Source organism: Rhinoderma darwinii, chromosome 6 (genome assembly GCF_050947455.1).
Source record: "Rhinoderma darwinii isolate aRhiDar2 chromosome 6, aRhiDar2.hap1, whole genome shotgun sequence".
NCBI classification, from domain to species: domain Eukaryota; kingdom Metazoa; phylum Chordata; class Amphibia; order Anura; family Rhinodermatidae; genus Rhinoderma; species Rhinoderma darwinii.
In genome coordinates, this window is record NC_134692.1 from 146,371,675 (window position 1) to 146,390,043 (window position 18,369).

The 18,369-nt window shown below is 40.2% G+C and overlaps 1 protein-coding gene across 1 annotated transcript; it reads right to left on the bottom strand.

The window, feature by feature from the left end:
* Nucleotides 1-485: 485 nt before the first annotated feature.
* On the bottom strand, nucleotides 486-17,813 carry LOC142656105 (uncharacterized). Its single transcript, XM_075830991.1, has 8 exons — nucleotides 17,781-17,813; nucleotides 17,627-17,676; nucleotides 13,407-13,632; nucleotides 11,725-11,904; nucleotides 11,603-11,619; nucleotides 9,326-9,593; nucleotides 6,724-6,900; nucleotides 486-1,056 (listed from the first exon to the last, which is right to left on the bottom strand). The coding sequence occupies exons 1-8, from the start codon at nucleotides 17,785-17,787 to the stop codon at nucleotides 1,046-1,048; spliced, it is 936 nt and encodes a 311-aa protein (XP_075687106.1). The 5' UTR covers nucleotides 17,788-17,813; the 3' UTR covers nucleotides 486-1,045.
* Between the last annotated feature and the right edge of the window lie 556 nt (nucleotides 17,814-18,369).

Genomic DNA, 18,369 nt, shown 5'->3' on the forward strand with positions numbered 1-18,369 from the left:
GCCCGAAATGAATGTCCCTAAACACGTGCTGCCGGCATCTGATCATGTGACGCTGGCTCCGGGATTTGTCTTGTGGCTCCTGAAGGCTATGAGGGCCTCTCTGAGTTGGACGACCCCCTGTTCATTCCTAGAACTGTTTCGCTGACTTTCATATGTCACGTTTCCCCCCATATTCTCCAGCGCTGTATGAGAAAAAATGCACAAAATGATGTCAGGAACAGGACGCGCTGCATGTTTTTTTTTTTGTACGGATTTCAGTCGCTGTTAGCGCAGTCTGTGTTCATTTTCTACACAAAAAAACTGCAGCATAAAATCACCACAAAACTGTAGTTGTGAACCCGGCCCTGGAACGTCTCTCAGTCTAATAGACCAGATAAGGACATGGAGACGGCACGAAGGTTTCATCAGGACGCGTCTTTCTTTATTGATCACACAGACGCCATAGTACACAGCACCGGATATACGCCCCCTGGTGAGCTGCAGTATACGGCGCGGGGTCGGGAGGAATCGTCGGACTGGGGTTCCCACCAGAGAACATGATTCTGAAGCCCACCCCCATCCATATCGAACATGTACATGTCCACTTTAATTTTTTAATTTTCAAATGGTTTTTATTTTTTGTTTTTTCAAAAAAGGAACAAAATAGAGGAAACAAAACAAACATCACTGTAAATATAAATGTGGTAACAGAGCGGCAATGCCGGGCTGGGCGGAGGGTTTTCATGTCATCATAGTCCTGGTTCTTATCATTGTACACAGGACACATCATCAATAAGATCTAACAGGTTATTACTGAAGCATCCCATAAGAAATAGACCCTAGAGCCAAGTGACGGCTCCAGTCACCTCCAAACGGGGTCGTCGAGGCGAAGAAGAAGCCAAAAGCCGACATCGTCCATCTAATAAACATGTAGAACGTGGAGCAGCGCGGCCAACGGGGTCAATAGCAAAATGGCTGAAATTATGAACTAAATTGTAAATTCTTCCAATGTTCTCCGGCATTTCCCTCCATATTTCAGGTAAAATATTATTTTTATAAACAGAATTCATTTATTTTCTGGGGAAAAAAAGCAAATATTGTAAGGACAATAATAAACACAAGTACAATAATAACTACAAGTACAATAATAACTACAAGTACAATAATAACTACAAGTACAATAATAATAACAAGTACAATAATAACTACAAGTACAATAATAACTACAAGTACAATAATAATAACAAGTACAATAATAATAAGTACAATAATAATAACAAGTACAATAATAATAACAAGTACAATAATAATAACTACAAGTACAATAATAATAACTACAAGTACAATAATAACTACAAGTACAATAATAATAACTACAAGTACAATAATAATAACTACAAGTACAATAATAACTACAAGTATAATAATAACTACAAGTACAATAATAACTACAAGTACAATAATAATAACTACAAGTACAATAATAACTACAAGTACAACAATAACTACAAGTACAATAATAATAACTACAAGTACAATAATAACTACAAGTACAATAATAACTACAAGTACAATAATAATAACTACAAGTACAATAATAATAAGTACAATAATAATAACAAGTACAATAATAATAACAAGTACAATAATAATAACTACAAGTACAATAATAATAACTACAAGTACAATAATAACTACAAGTACAATAATAATAACTACAAGTACAATAATAATAACTACAAGTACAATAATAACTACAAGTATAATAATAACTACAAGTACAATAATAACTACAAGTACAATAATAATAACTACAAGTACAATAATAACTACAAGTACAACAATAACTACAAGTACAATAATAATAACTACAAGTACAATAATAACTACAAGTACAATAATAATAACAAGTACAATAATAACTACAAGTACAATAATAACTACAAGTACAATAATAATAACAAGTACAATAATAATAAGTACAATAATAATAACAAGTACAATAATAATAACAAGTACAATAATAATAACTACAAGTACAATAATAATAACTACAAGTACAATAATAACTACAAGTACAATAATAACTACAAGTACAATAATAATAACTACAAGTACAATAATAATAAGTACAATAATAATAACAAGTACAATAATAATAACAAGTACAATAATAATAACTACAAGTACAATAATAATAACTACAAGTACAATAATAACTACAAGTACAATAATAATAACTACAAGTACAATAATAATAACTACAAGTACAATAATAACTACAAGTATAATAATAACTACAAGTACAATAATAACTACAAGTACAATAATAATAACTACAAGTACAATAATAACTACAAGTACAACAATAACTACAAGTACAATAATAATAACTACAAGTACAATAATAACTACAAGTACAATAATAATAACTACAAGTACAATAATAATAACAAGTACAATAATAATAACTACAAGTACAATAATAATAACTACAAGTACAATAATAATAACAAGTATAATAATAACTACAAGTATAATAATAATAAATACAAGTACAATAATAACTACAAGTACAATAATAATAACTACAAGTACAATAATAATAATAACAAGTATAATAATAACTACAAGTATAATAATAATAACAAGTATAATAATAATAACAAGTATAATAATAAATACAAGTACAATAATAACTACGAGTACAATAATAATAACTACAAGTAATAATAATAACTACAAGTACAATAATAATAGATACAAGTACAATAATAACTACAAGTACAATAATAATAACTACAAGTATAATAATAACTACAAGTACAATAATAACTACAAGTACAATAATAACTACAAGTACAATAATAATAACTACAAGTACAATAATAATAATAACTACAAGTACAATAATAATAACAAGTACAATAATAACTACAAGTACAATAATAATAATAATAATAATAACTACAAGTACAATAATAATAACTACAAGTACAATAATAATAACTACAAGTACAATAATAATAACAAGTACAATAATAATAACAAGTACAATAATAACTACAAGTACAATAATAATAACTACAAGGACAATAATAATAACTACAAGTACAATAATAACTACAAGTACAATAATAATAACAAGTACAATAATAACTACAAGTACAATAATAACTACAAGTACAATAATAATAACTACAAGTACAATAATAACTACAAGTACAATAATAATAACTACAAGTACAATAATAACTACAAGTACAATAATAATAACTACAAGTACAATAATAATAACTACAAGTACAAGAATAATAACAAGTACAATAATAATAACAAGTACAATAATAACTACAAGTACAATAATAATAACTACAAGTATAATAATAATAATAACAAGTATAATAATAACTACAAGTACAATAATAATAACTACAAGTACAATAATAATAACTACAAGTACAATAATAACTACAAGTACAATAATAATAACAAGTACAATAATAATAACTACAAGTACAATAATAACTACAAGTACAATAATAACTACAAGTACAATAATAACTACAAGTATAATAATAACTACAAGTACAATAATAACTACAAGTACAATAATAACTACAAGTACAATAATAATAACTACAAGTACAATAATAATAACTACAAGTACAATAATAACTACAAGTACAATAATAACTACAAGTACAATAATAACTACAAGTACAATAATAATAACTACAAGTACAATAATAATAACTACAAGTACAATAATAATAACTACAAGTACAATAATAATAACTACAAGTACAATAATAATAACTACAAGTATAATAACTACAAGTACAATAATAATAACTACAAGTACAATAATAATAACAAGTATAATAATAACTACAAGTACAATAATAATAACAAGTATAATAATAATAACTACAAGTACAATAATAATAACTACAAGTCCAATGATAACTACAAGTACAATAATAACTACAAGTACAATAATAACTACAAGTACAATAATAATAACTACAAGTATAATAATAATAACTACAAGTACAATAATAACTACAAGTACAATAATAATAATAACAAGTACAAGAATAATAACAAGTACAATAATAAGTGAATGGAGGAAAAATTAGAAAACAAAAATATGTGAACATTTATAATATATAATATAATAGAGCTCAGGTGTTTCTGTCGCTCTCTGCGTATACGACCACTACATGTCAGTGAATAGAAGCTCTACGTGTATGTACTAGTACATGTCAGTGAATGGAAGCCCTGTGTGTATACACCAGTACATGTCAGTGATTGGAAGCTCTGCCTGCATACACCAGTACATACATGTCAGTGAATGGAAGCTCTGCCTGTATACACCAGTACATGTCAGTGATTGGAAGCTCTGCCTGTATACACCAGTACATATCAGTGAATGGGAGGTCTGTGTGTATACACCAGTACATGTCAGTGAATGGAAGCTCTGCATGCATACACCAGTACATGTCAGTGAATGGAAGCTCTATGTGTATGTACTAGTACATGTCAATGAATGGAAACCCTGTGTGTATACACCAGTACATGTCAGTGAATGGAAGCACTGTATATATATACCAGTACATGTCAGTGATTGGAAGGCCTGTGTGTATACACCAGTACATGTCAGTGAATGGAAGCTCTGCATGCATACACCAGTACATGTCAGTGAATGGAAGCTCTATGTGTATGTACTAGTACATGTCAATGAATGGAAACCCTGTGTGTATACACCAGTACATGTCAGTGAATGGAAGCACTGTATATATATACCAGTACATGTCAGTGATTGGAAGGCCTGTGTGTATACACCAGTACATGTCAGTGAATGGAAGCTCTGCCTGTATACACCAGTACATGTCAGTGAATGGAAGCTCTGCCTGTATACACCAGTACATGTCAGTGAATGGAAGCTCTGCCTGTATACACCAGTACATGTCAGTGAATGGAAGCTCTGCCTGTATACACCAGTACATGTCAGTGAATGGGAGGTCTGTGTGTATACACCAGTACATGTCAGTGAATGGAAGCTCTGCCTGTATACACCAGTACATGTCAGTGAATGGAAGCTCTGCCTGTATACACCAGTACATGTCAGTGAATGGGAGGTCTGCCTGTATACACCAGTACATGTCAGTGAATGGGAGGTCTGCCTGTATACACCAGTACATGTTAGTGTTTGGTTTTTTTTCGGCCCGGCCTAAAAACGTGACAAATTTAATATTTTAAAAATGGAAGAACTTTGTAAATTGTAGGCAAATTTCTCTGAGTGCTCAAATCTGCCACATGTGTGCGCCATTTTCTGCCTCCACAACATACAAGACTTATGTAAATGTGTAGAAACCTTGTGTAACTGCAGCGATAGTCTGATCGCCACTCGGGTCGGGAAATAAATTTGTATTTCAATGGGGCAAAAATCTTCCCGTCCTCCGTCCCCCGTCCTCCGTTCCCTGTTCTCCGTCCCCCGTTCCCCGTCCTCCGTCCCCCGTCCTCCGTCCCCCGTTCCCCGTCCCCCGTCCTCCGTCCCCCGTCCTCCGTCCCCCGTTCCCCGTCCTCCGTCCCCCGTCCTCCGTCCCCCGTCCCCCGTCCTCCGTCCCCCGTTCCCCGTCCCCCGTCCTCCGTCCCCCGTCCTCCGTCCCCCGTTCCCCGTCCTCCGTCCCCCGTCCTCCGTCCCCCGTCCCCCGTCCTCCGTCCCCCGTTCCCCGTCCCCCGTCCTCCGTCCCCCGTCCTTCGTCCTCCGTCCCCCGTCCTCCGTCCCCCGTCCTCCGTCCTTCGTCCTCCATCCCCCGTCCCCCGTCCTCCGTCCTCCGTCCCCCGTCCCCCATCCTCCGTCCCCCATCCTCCGTCCCCCGTCCCCCGTCCTCCGTCCCCCGTCCTCCGTCCCCCGTTCCCCGTCCTCCGTCCCCCGTCCTCCGTCCCCCGTCCCCCGTCCTCCGTCCCCCGTTCCCCGTCCCCCGTCCCCCGTCCTCCGTCCCCCGTCCTTCGTCCTCCGTCCTCCGTCCCCCGTCCCCCGTCCTCCGTCCTTCGTCCTCCATCCCCCGTCCCCCGTCCTCCGTCCTCCGTCCCCCGTCCCCCATCCTCCGTCCCCCGTCCCCCATCCTCCGTCCCCCCTGCTGAAGTTGATGGACATTGGTTTTACCCAACATTGTAAATGTTATTTGGTTGTTGCTGCGTGGATGGAAGACGGGGACGATACGCGGAGAAGTCGGGCGCAGGTTTATAGCCTCATCTTATTTGTGACCTTTCCTGTTGATTATTTAGTAGGTGCCAAAGATCGTAAAATCCTCTGTAAATTATAGATCAACTTCTGGATGCAAAAGATAAGAAAACAATTCTGGCCGAGCTGCAAAGTCCCCCAGGAACGCAGCGATTCAAGTCACTACTTTATACAATCTCAGTTAAGAATCAGTGGCCCCTGCACATGACCGGAGTAATGATCCGCAATTACGGACCCATAATTGAGGAACAAGAAGCGGAAACATTCATTTCTATGGCGCACGGACACCTTCCCATATATATTTACCAGAAGGTGTCCGGGCCCTAGAAATGACCCCTAAAAAATAGGAAATGTCCTATTATTTTATTTTATGGACCGTGTTCCTATAGTTTATAATGGGAGCATGGGCCTCACATGTGGGTGACCGTCCGCGGCCGCCATGCCCATAATCACGGAGCATCTGCTGTAACCATCATCAGTTATGGTCTTACCTCCGTGTATGACATTTCTCATCTTCACCAGGGGCTCTAAATACTTTTTCTCGTCTGTAGTGAACAGGAACAAGTCTTTAGCCTTCTCCTTAATACTGGGCTGGCTGCGGAGGAGCCGTGATTTCTCCTCCTCGTCGGCGTTCTGCAGATCATCCACCACCACCATCACATTCTTATCTAAAGTCATGAAAAAGATTCACGTCTAAGGGTATGTTCACACGGCCTATTTACGGACGTAAATCGGGCGTTTTTGCCCCGAATTACGCCCGAAAATAGCGCCTCAATAGCGCTGACAAACATCTGCCCATTGAAAGCAATGGGCAGACGTTTGTCTGTTCACACGAGGCGTATATTTACGCGCCGCTGTCAAATGACGGCGCGTAAATAGACGCCCGCGTAGAAGAAGTGACCTGTCACTTCTTTGGCCGTAATTGGAGCCGCTATTCATTGACTCCAATGAATAGCAGCGCTAATTACGGCCGTAATTGACGCGGCGTTCAAGCGCCTGCACATGTCGGTACGGCTGAAATTACGGGGATGTTTTCAGGCTGAAACATCCCCGTAATTTCAGCCGTAACGGACGCCCTCGTGTGAACATACCCTTATTCTGCAGTCCAAAAACTCCCTCTAGAAGGTCACGTATAAATTTAGTTGTAGCATTGTTAAAAAAACAAAACAAATAAAACACATCTCATTCACACGCCGGAAATATACACTACCGTTCAAAAGTTTAGGGTCATTTAGAAATTTCCTTATTTTTGAAAGAAAAGCCCAGTTTTTTGCAATGAAGATCACATGACATTAATCAGAAATCCACTCTATACATTGTTAATGTGATAAATGACTATTCTAGCTGCAAACGTCTGGTGTTTAATGCAATATCTACATAGGTGTATAGAGGCCCATTTCCATCAACCATCACTCCAGTGTTCTAATGCTACATTGTGTTTGCTAGCTGTGTTAGAAGGCTAATGGATGATTAGAAAACACTTGAAAACCCTTGTGCAATTATGTTAGCACCGCTGTAAACAGTTTTGCTGTTTAGAGGAGCTATAAAACTGACCTTCCTTTGAGCTAGTTGAGAATCTGGAGCATTACATTTGTGGGTTCGATTAAACTCTCAATATGGCTAGAAAAAGAGAGCTTTCATGTGAAACTCGACAGTCTATTCTTGTTCTTAGAAATGAAGGCTATTCCATGCCAGAAATTGCCAAGAAACTGAAGATTTCCTACAACGGTGTGTACTACTCCCTTCAGAGGACAGCACACACAGGCTCTAACCAGAGTAGAAAGAGAAGTGGGAGGCACCGCTGCACAACTGAGCAACAAGACAAGTACATTAGAGTCTCTAGTGTGAGAAATAGACGCCTCACAGGTCCTCAACTGGCAGCTTCATTAAATAGTACCCGCAAAACGCCAGTGTCAACGTCTACAGTGAAGAGGCGACTCCGGGATGCCGGCCTTCAGGGCAGAGTGGCAAAGAAAAACCCATATCTGAGACTAGCTAATAAAAGGAAAAGATTCATATGGGCAAAAGCTCAGACATTGGACAGAGGAAGATTGGAAAAAAGTGTTATGGACAGACGAATGGAAGTTTGAAGTGTTTGGATCACACAGAAGAACATTTGTGAGACGCAGAACAACTGAAAAGATGCTGGAAGAGCGCCGGACGCCATCTGTCAAGCATGGTGGAGGTCATGTGATGGTCTGGGGTAAAGGGGGAGATTTGTACAAGGTAAAAGGGATTGTGAATAAGGAAGGCTATCACTCCGCAACGCCATGCCATACCCTGTGGACAGCGCTTGATTGGAGCCAATTTCATCCTACAACAGGACAATGACCCAAAGCACCTCCAAATGATGCAAGAACTATTTAGGGAAGAAGCAGGCAGCCAGTATTCTATCTGTAATGGAGTGGCCAGCGCAGTCACCAGATCTCACCCCCATAGAGCTGTTGTGGGAGGAGCTTGACCGTATGGTACGCAAGAAGTGCCCATCAAGCCAATCCAACTTGTGGGAGGGGCTTCTGGAAGCATCGGGGGAAATGTCTCCCGATGACCTCAGCAAATTAACAGCTCGAATGCCAAAGGTCTGCAATGCTGGAATTGCTGCAAATGGAGCGACGAAAGCAAAGTCTGAAGGAGAAAATCATTATTTCTAACCTTGTCAATGTCTTGACTATATTTTCTAGTCATTTTGCAACTCATTTGATAAATATAAGTGTGAGTTTTCATGGAAAACACAACATTGTCTGGGTGACCCCAAACTTTTGAACGGTAGTGTGTGTGTGCGGAAATAGATTTTGATTTAAAAAATCCGTAACGTCAATTTCTGCAGCGTCTTTAGCGCAGACTTCACTCCATTCAATGACAGGGGTGAAATCTGTAACATTCCGCAGCAAAATCCCCACGTGTAACATGCAGCTAGTGAGGGGGACTGGTTGCAGCTTTTTGGTGGATTTTCCACTATGTGTGAACGGAGCCTGATGAAGACTCAAACTACAAACACTGAAAAATCCAACCCCTAGTCAAAGAGCAGACACTGAAGACCCGAACACCCGCCAGGACCCTTCTGAAACCCGTGGATTGCACATTGTGTCTCACCCAGCATCCCGGACATGTACTCCAGCTCCTCGTCATACAGGGAATCGGTGACATCTGTGATATTGATCCTCCCTCGGTTTTTGGTGTGATACAAGATTCCAAATGAACAGTTAGAGACATTAGTCATGAACTGTTGGAAACCGCTGTTGGAAATAAAACAAGGCCGGACGTTCTCGATGACATGACGGAAATATCCAGATTCCAGCTGGATCCTCAGCCATTTAAACTCACTCTCCGACGACCTTGAAAAGATTCCAACCTTATGACCCTGAGAAAACCATAAAGATCATTGAGAAAGGTGGAGGAAGAGCGCCACAAAGAACTCTTATCTACATGGACGGGGATTTTTGGAGGGTTAAACCGACTCCATGAGAACAATGTCTGGAGAAGATCTGGGGAATGGCTAAAAATGGGAGGTTTCCACCAGGGTAGCCCCTTATTATGAAGACGTACCCTACAAGGAAAACTAAAGAGTTTTCCTAAAGAGGATAAATCCTATAAAAAGTACTTTGTGCTTCCATTTCTAACCATTTTCAAGACCTCTGGAAGCTGTCAGTGAATGGAAATCATTAAACTGTTCAAACCAACTCCTGCTCGTACAGCTGTTGTGTTCGTCAGTGTAGGAGGGCACATATGTCTTGTGTGAGCAGGACTAGGTCAGGACGGTTTTCCAGCATCTGAATGTAAAGCAGATCTTGAAAATGGTGAAAACTTGAGAGTTTATGAGAAAGCGGCAGAACTGTCCGTTATATGATGATGAAGCAGAATGGCCACTGGCCCTTTAAGCCTCTCGTAGACTCAGGGTTATGTTTATGCCATTAATATGGACTTGTCAATCGTGGAGCGTGTGCATTATATCCACAATGTATCTGACCACCATTGTTTACAAGTTCTCCTTGTATCTAACCACCATTGTTTACAAGTTCTCCTTGTATCTAACCACCATTGTTTGCGCGTTCCCCTTGTATCTAACCACCATTGTTTACACGTTCTCCTTGTATCTAACCACCATTTTTGCCTGTTCTCCTTGTATCTGACCACCATTGTTTGCACGTTCTCATTGTATCTGACCACCATTGTTTGCATGTTCTCCTTGCATCTAACCATCTGTTAGGGATCTGCCAGGTACTACGTCTAGGTATACTCCTGGGATTAATCAATCCACACCTGAGGCCAGACCTCTTAGACTGACACCGGCTCCCACCAACCAGGGTGGCAGGCTCAGGAGTGGGAGAGCCTATCGCGGCCTGGTCAGTTGGAGTTAGCTCCGCCCCCTGTCCATTATTACCTGCCGTGTTCTCTTCCTCAGTGCTTGTTATTCTTCTTGGATTCCTGGCCCCACTGCTGCCTTGCTCCAGCCTGCTTCTGCCGTGCTTCTGCCTTGCTGCAGTTCCGCTTAACCTGCTTCGCTTTGCCCCTGGCTTGCTTCCTTCTCTGTGCTCACGTTGGTATACTCCACTTCATCCTGGTCCTGACTACTCATTCACCGCTCTGTTTCCTCGCGGCGTTCCGTGGGCTACTGCCCCTTCCCTTGCGTGTTCCCTGTTTGTTCTCCCGTGCACTTAGACAGCGTAGGGACCGCCGCCCAGTTGTACCCCGTCGCCTAGGGCGGGTCGTTGCAAGTAGGCAGGGACAGGGCGGTGGGTAGATTAGGGCTCACTTTCCCTTCACCTCCTTCCTGCCATTACACCATCATTGTTAGCACGTTCTCCTTGTATCTAACCACCATTGTTTGCCCATTCTCCTTGTATCTAACCACCATTGTTTGCCCATTCTCCTTGTATCTAACCACCATTGTTTGCACATTCTCCTTGTATCTGACCACCATTGTTTGCACGTTCTCCTTGTATCTGACCACCATTGTTTGCACGTTCTCCTTGTATCTGACCACCATTGTTTGCACGTTCTCCTTGTATCTGACCACCATTGTTTGCCCGTTCTCCTTGTATCTGACCACCATTGTTTAGGTTGGAGTGAGATCTTATTTGTTACAAACCTGTGGAATGGGGGTAACATTGTCCATGGCGTATACTGTCCGCTGTCCTATCTCAGATGTATAGAGTAAAACTTTCTACAAGTCATTTCTACACAGTCGTTGCTCTACTACACATGGACACAAGCTGATCATACTTCGAATATCATCTACAGAACCGAAGGGGGGACGTTCTTCCTTCTTACTAAATATTCCCTTCGTTCCCCTGGACACCTCATCTGATGACATCACTCAGTTCCCTTCTGTCTCTCCATTTAGCAGCATTGTACAGCGCGGTCTCTTACCTTCCAGGGAGCTGAACCTGGGAACACAAATACAGAAAATGGAGATTAGGTTGGGTCATAATGTGTAGGTGTCTGGACCATGTGGAGGGACCTGATTGTAACAACTGATGACATCACGCTACCTCCTACATGGTCCCTCATATCCCCCATCTTCCTGCTGTAGAACGTCAGGTGGTTCTTGTACCAGGTCACTTGGTCTTTTGAGAAGTTTAGAATTGGAAATGTGCACTGATCCTTCATCTGCCCGGACAGCGGCTCCTCTGCGGCCCCTTCACTCAGCAGAATTACAACGTTCTTCAGTGCTGGATGTAAAGGAGAACAAGGCGACATTAAGGAACGATCCCACTCAGGTGTAAACTCGGCTATCGGGGAATGTCCTGTACTGTAGAAATATATTCCTGTGAGGGGTATATATAAAATTACAGCAACTTCTGCTGACTGAGCGGCCAGACACATGGACTATATATCACTGCTTACACTTGTAGCCGGTCGGGTTCTCACGATACCAGAGCTTAGACTTCGATATCGATGCTTTGTGTAAAATTGCGATTCTCAATACCAAAAAGATACATTGCCAACAATAAAAACCCCACAAAAATATAAAGTCCTTCCATTTTCTGATGTGAGGCACGAGGTGTTATGAATTTAGTACCTCCATAGTGATTAACCCCTTCATGTACCTCACAGTCATAATGGGCAACATTGGGTTAATGTGTGAGGTACAAGATGGGGTTAATTATTAATAATGTGAGGCATATGGGGGTTTTAAATTCATAACACCTCGTGCCTCACATTAATCAGTGACCCCATCATTTCCCTCACATAATGGTAACATTGGGGTTAACCCCTAAGGACTTGGTTCATTTTGACTTTGATCACTAATTTCACTTTTTTGTTTGACGCAGCTGTATGAGGCTTCGTTTTTTGCGGGGCGAGTTGTACTTTATGTAGGGGACATGTTTTGGTACATTTACTTTATAGTTTAATTTATATACATTTTTAATTTGGCAAAAAAACAGAAAACAAAGCATTTTTTTTTTTTTTACAGATCACCAGAAATGCAGCAATTAATTTATTGTACAGGTTGTGACGGTCGTTATTATATTCAATATGTGTAGATTTTATGTTTTGGGACTTATAGTTTAATAACGTTTATTTATTGTAAAAAATTGGCATTTTTATAGATTTTTTTTAATTTAATATTATAAATTTTTATTTTTATATCTCTGATTTGTATTCTTTAACTTGAATGTACTGGCATATATCTATATACTGATAGCACACAGGCAGTTGATCCCTCAGTACGCCCTAACAACAGGGAATCTGGTCAGACAATGCTGGGGTCCTTCAATGGCTGTCTGTCCATATAAGGAAGGTCCACCGATCGCATCACAGGGAACCCCACTTCTCATTTTCCGTTTGAATGCCGTAATCAGATGTGATCGCGCCATTCAAGGTGTTAACTGCAGAGATCAGCAGTTTCTCTCATCTCCGCCGTTAGAGTGGATGCGATCAGCATGATGTGATGCGATCCGTGCTGCTCTGATGAGCGACGGCGCCGCCAGCACTGTAAACAAGGAGGGTGTTGTGATGAGGGCGCCATGTTCCCTGCAGTGCTAGTAACTAAATTCATATATTACAATATTAAACTGTCCGGCCGTACAGCTTGGTACTGAAATCCATGAGTTCCAAATATGGCACGTCTGCGGGGGCGCAGTATTGCATAGTATCGAAATTTTGATGCAATGTGTAACCTTAGTAGTCAGATATGAATACAGACGTCCACACACAACAGCTCGCTCACCATAATAAGAAGACAAACTCTCCACCTCTTCCATGGAGTGCGAATCCCATTTATCATATTCCAAACAAAACATGACGCAGGATCCGGAGGAAACGCGATTCTTGAACGAGGCGCCACCGTGAATTTCAAACTTAGTAGCTTCTCCGTCACTTTTATACTCATCAAAGATATTTGACTTTAGAACGTCATTAATCCAGTCAAATGAATACGAAGACTTTGTCACAACCTGAGATTAAAAAGAAATAGACAATAGTAGATAGAACTAGAGGACAAATCATCACTCAGCAGAAGAACCGAAGCAACTTACAATATCGGAAGACGAAAACGTGCAAATCTATGAAATCAGCAGGTCCAGACTGCAATGATGTCACTCAATAATTTCCGCCTCGAGAAATGATGTCACTCGCTAATTACCGCCATGAGCAATGATGTCACTCAATAATTACCGCCATGAGCAATGATGTCACTGACTAATTACCGCCTTGAGCAATGATGTCACTCAATAATTTCCGCCTCGAGAAATGATGTCACTCGCTAATTACCACCATGAGCAATGATGTCACTCACTAATTACCACCATGAGCAATGATGTCACTCAATAATTACCGCCATGAGCAATGATGTCACTGACTAATTACCGCCTTGAGCAATGATGTCACTCACTAATTACCACCATGAGCAATGATGTCACTCAATAATTACCGCCATGAGCAATGATGTCACTAACTAATTACCACCATGAGCAATGATGTCACTCAATAATTACCGCCTTGAGCAATGATGTCACTCACTAATTACCACCATGAGCAATGATGTCACTCAATAATTACCGCCTTGAGCAATGATGTCACTCACTAATTACCGCCTTGAGCAATGATGTCACTCACTAATTACCACCATGAGCAATGATGTCACTCAATAATTACCGCCATGAGCAATGATGTCACTAACTAATTACCGCCTTGAGCAATGATGTCACTGACTAATTACCACCATGAGCAATGATGTCACTCACTAATTACCACCATGAGCAATGATGTCATTCACTAATTACCGCCATGAGCAATGATGTCACTCACTAATTACCACCATGAGCAATGATGTCACTCACTAATTACCACCATGAGCAATGATGTCACTCGCTAATTACCACCATGAGCAATGATGTCACTCACTAATTACCGCCATGAGCAATGATGTCACTCGCTAATTACCACCATGAGCAATGATGTCATTCACTAATTACCGCCATGAGCAATGATGTCACTCGCTAATTACCACCATGAGCAATGATGTCACTCAATAATTACCGCCTTGAGCAATGATGTCACTCACTAATTACCGCCTTGAGCAATGATGTCACTCACTAATTACCACCATGAGCAATGATGTCATTCACTAATTACCACCATGAGCAATGATGTCATTCACTAATTACCACCATGAGCAATGATGTCACTCACTAATTACCACCATGAGCAATGATGTCACTCGCTAATTACCACCATGAGCAATGATGTCACTCACTAATTACCGCCATGAGCAATGATGTCACTCGCTAATTACCACCATGAGCAATGATGTCATTCACTAATTACCGCCATGAGCAATGATGTCACTCGCTAATTACCACCATGAGCAATGATGTCACTCACTAATTACCACCATGAGCAATGATGTCACTCACTAATTACCGCCATGAGCAATGATGTCCCTCGCTAATTACCACCATGAGCAATGATGTCACTCACTAATTGCCACCATGAGCAATGATGTCACTCAATAATTACCACCATGAGCAATGATGTCACTTACTAATTACTGCCTTGAGCAATGATGTCACACAATAATTACCGCCATGAGCAATGATGTCACTCACTAATTACCACCATGAGCAATGATGTCACTCAACAATTACCACCATAAGCAATGATGTCACTCACTAATTACCGCCATGAGCAATGATGTCACTCAATAATTACCACCATGAGCAATGATGTCACTCAATAATTACCACCATGAGCAATGATGTCACTCAATAATTACCACCATGAGCAATGATGTCACTCACTAATTACCACCATGAGCAATGTCACTCAATAATTACCACCATAAGCAATGATGTCACTCACTAATTACCGCCATGAGCAATGATGTCACACAATAATTACCGCCATGAGCAATGATGTCACTCACTAATTACCACCATGAGCAATGGTGTCGCTCAATAATTACCGCCATGAGCAATGATGTCACTCACTAATTACCACCATGAGCAATGTCACTCAATAATTACCACCATGAGCAATGATGTCACTCACTAATTACTGCCTTGAGCACTGATGTCACACAATAATTACCGCCATGAGCAATGATGTCACTCACTAATTACCACCATGAGCAATGGTGTCGCTCAATAATTACCACCATGAGCAATGATGTCACTCACTAATTACAGCCATGAGCAATGATGTCACTCACTAATTACAGCCATGAGCAATGATGTAACTCACTAATTACAGACCTTGGGCAATGATGTCATTCACTAATTACCGACCTTGAGCTATGATGTCACTGACTAATTACCGCCTTGAGCAATGATGTCACTCACTAATTACCGACATGAGCAATGATGTCACTCACTAATTACTGACCTTGAGCAATTTTGTCACTCACTAATTACCGACCTTGAGCTATGATGTCACTGACTAATTACCGCCTTGAGCAATGATGTCACTCACTAATTACCGCCTTGAGCAATGATGTCACTCAACAATTACCACCATAAGCAATGATGTCACTCACTAATTACCGCCATGAGCAATGATGTCACTCAATAATTACCACCATGAGCAATGATGTCACTCAATAATTACCACCATGAGCAATGATGTCACTCAATAATTACCACCATGAGCAATGATGTCACTCATTAATTACCACCATGAGCAATGTCACTCAATAATTACCACCATGAGCAATGATGTCACTCACTAATTACCACCATGAGCAATGGTGTCGCTCAATAATTACCGCCATGAGCAATGATGTCACTGACTAATTACCACCATGAGCAATGATGTCACTCACTAATTACAGCCATGAGCAATGATGTCACTCACTAATTACAGCCATGAGCAATGATGTAACTCACTAATTACAGACCTTGGGCAATGATGTCATTCACTAATTACCGACCTTGAGCTATGATGTCACTGACTAATTACCGCCTTGAGCAATGATGTCACTCACTAATTACCGACATGAGCAATGATGTCACTCACTAATTACTGACCTTGAGCAATGATGTCACTCACTAATTACCGACCTTGAGCTATGATGTCACTGACTAATTACCGCCTTGAGCAATGATGTCACTCACTAATTACCGACATGAGCAATGATGTCACTCACTAATTACTGACCTTGAGCAATGATGTCACTCACTAATTACCGACCTTGAGCTATGATGTCACTCACTAATTACCGCCATGAGCAATGATGTCACTCAATAATTACCACCATGAGCAATGATGTCACTCAATAACTACCACCATGAGCAATGATGTCACTCACTAATTATCGCCTTGAGCAATGATGTCACTGACTAATTACCGCCTTGAGCAATGATGTCACTCACTAATTACCGCCTTGAGCAATGATGTCACTCACTAATTACCACCATGAGCAATGATGTCACTCACTAATTACCGCCTTGAGCAATGATGTCACTGACTAATTACCACCATGAGCAATGGTGTTGATAATTATTATTGCCAGGGCAATGTAGCCACTTGCTTATTCTCAGTGGTAGCCATAATGTCACCTGTTTATTATCACTTGGAGAAATATTATTAATTACTTTTTATAAACCACAAAACTGTTACAATTTCGTAGAGTGAAAACCACAGGTAATTCTTACATTTCCCAGCACCGAAGCTTTATAAATATCGTCTTTAACAGTTACTCATGTAGAAAAATAATCCACAATAAAGAAAAATATTCTGGCCCGCACTGCTGTAAATGTCACGCTCCACGCTCTATGTGAGTGTGGGCAGGAGACGCAGCGATCTGTGCGATGCGTGATCAAGGGCACGACATTGGTGAATCCTGAGCAGTGGGGGCCACAATGGACCCGGGAAACATTATACAGCACCAGCGTCTTACCCTCCGCCGGGCACTGTCCAACCTCATCTCATATACAGAATAATATATCTCACCCACAAGCTGGATGATGATCGGTTCTTCCACATCACAGAAGTCCAATCATCTGCAAAGTACAAGAGAAAAGAGCAGAACGTGAGACTGAAACAGAAGATTCACAGCGATTAGGTGCCAATATATAATCACCAGGGGCCAAGATTGTGCACAGACCTGACATACTGGAGTCTGCAGTCACATATTCATCATCTGATAGGAGGTAAAAATACAATTACTGGCAAATATTATCCATCAACATTTACCAAAACACTAGATGATAGATAGATAGATAGATAGATAGATAGATAGATAGATAGATAGATGGATGGAGATGGATGGATGGATGGATGGATGGATGGATGGATGGATGGATGGATGGATGGATGGATGGATGGATGGATGGATGGATAGATAGATAGATAGATAGATAGATAGATAGATAGATAGATAGATAGATAGATAGATAGATAGATAGATAGATAGATAGATAGATATGAGATAGATAGATAGATAGATAGATAGATAGATAGATAGATAGATAGATAGATAGATAGATAGATAGATAGATAGATAGATAGATGATAGATAGATAGATAGATAGATAGATAGATAGATAGATAGATAGATAGATAGATAGATAGATAGATAGATAGATAGATAGATAGATAGATATGAGATAGATAGATAGATAGATAGATAGATAGATAGATAGATAGATAGATAGATAGATAGATAGATAGATAGATAGATAGATAGATAGATG

Bases quoted from the DNA above. Each gene is read 5' to 3' on its own strand.
- LOC142656105 (XM_075830991.1), bottom strand. The intron at 11,905-13,406 runs GTGAGCGAGCTG...CTTTACATCCAG, and splicing joins GAGTTTGTCTTCTTATTATG to CACTGAAGAACGTTGTAATT. The intron at 6,901-9,325 runs GTGAGACACAAT...TCATGACTTTAG, and splicing joins GTACATGTCCGGGATGCTGG to ATAAGAATGTGATGGTGGTG.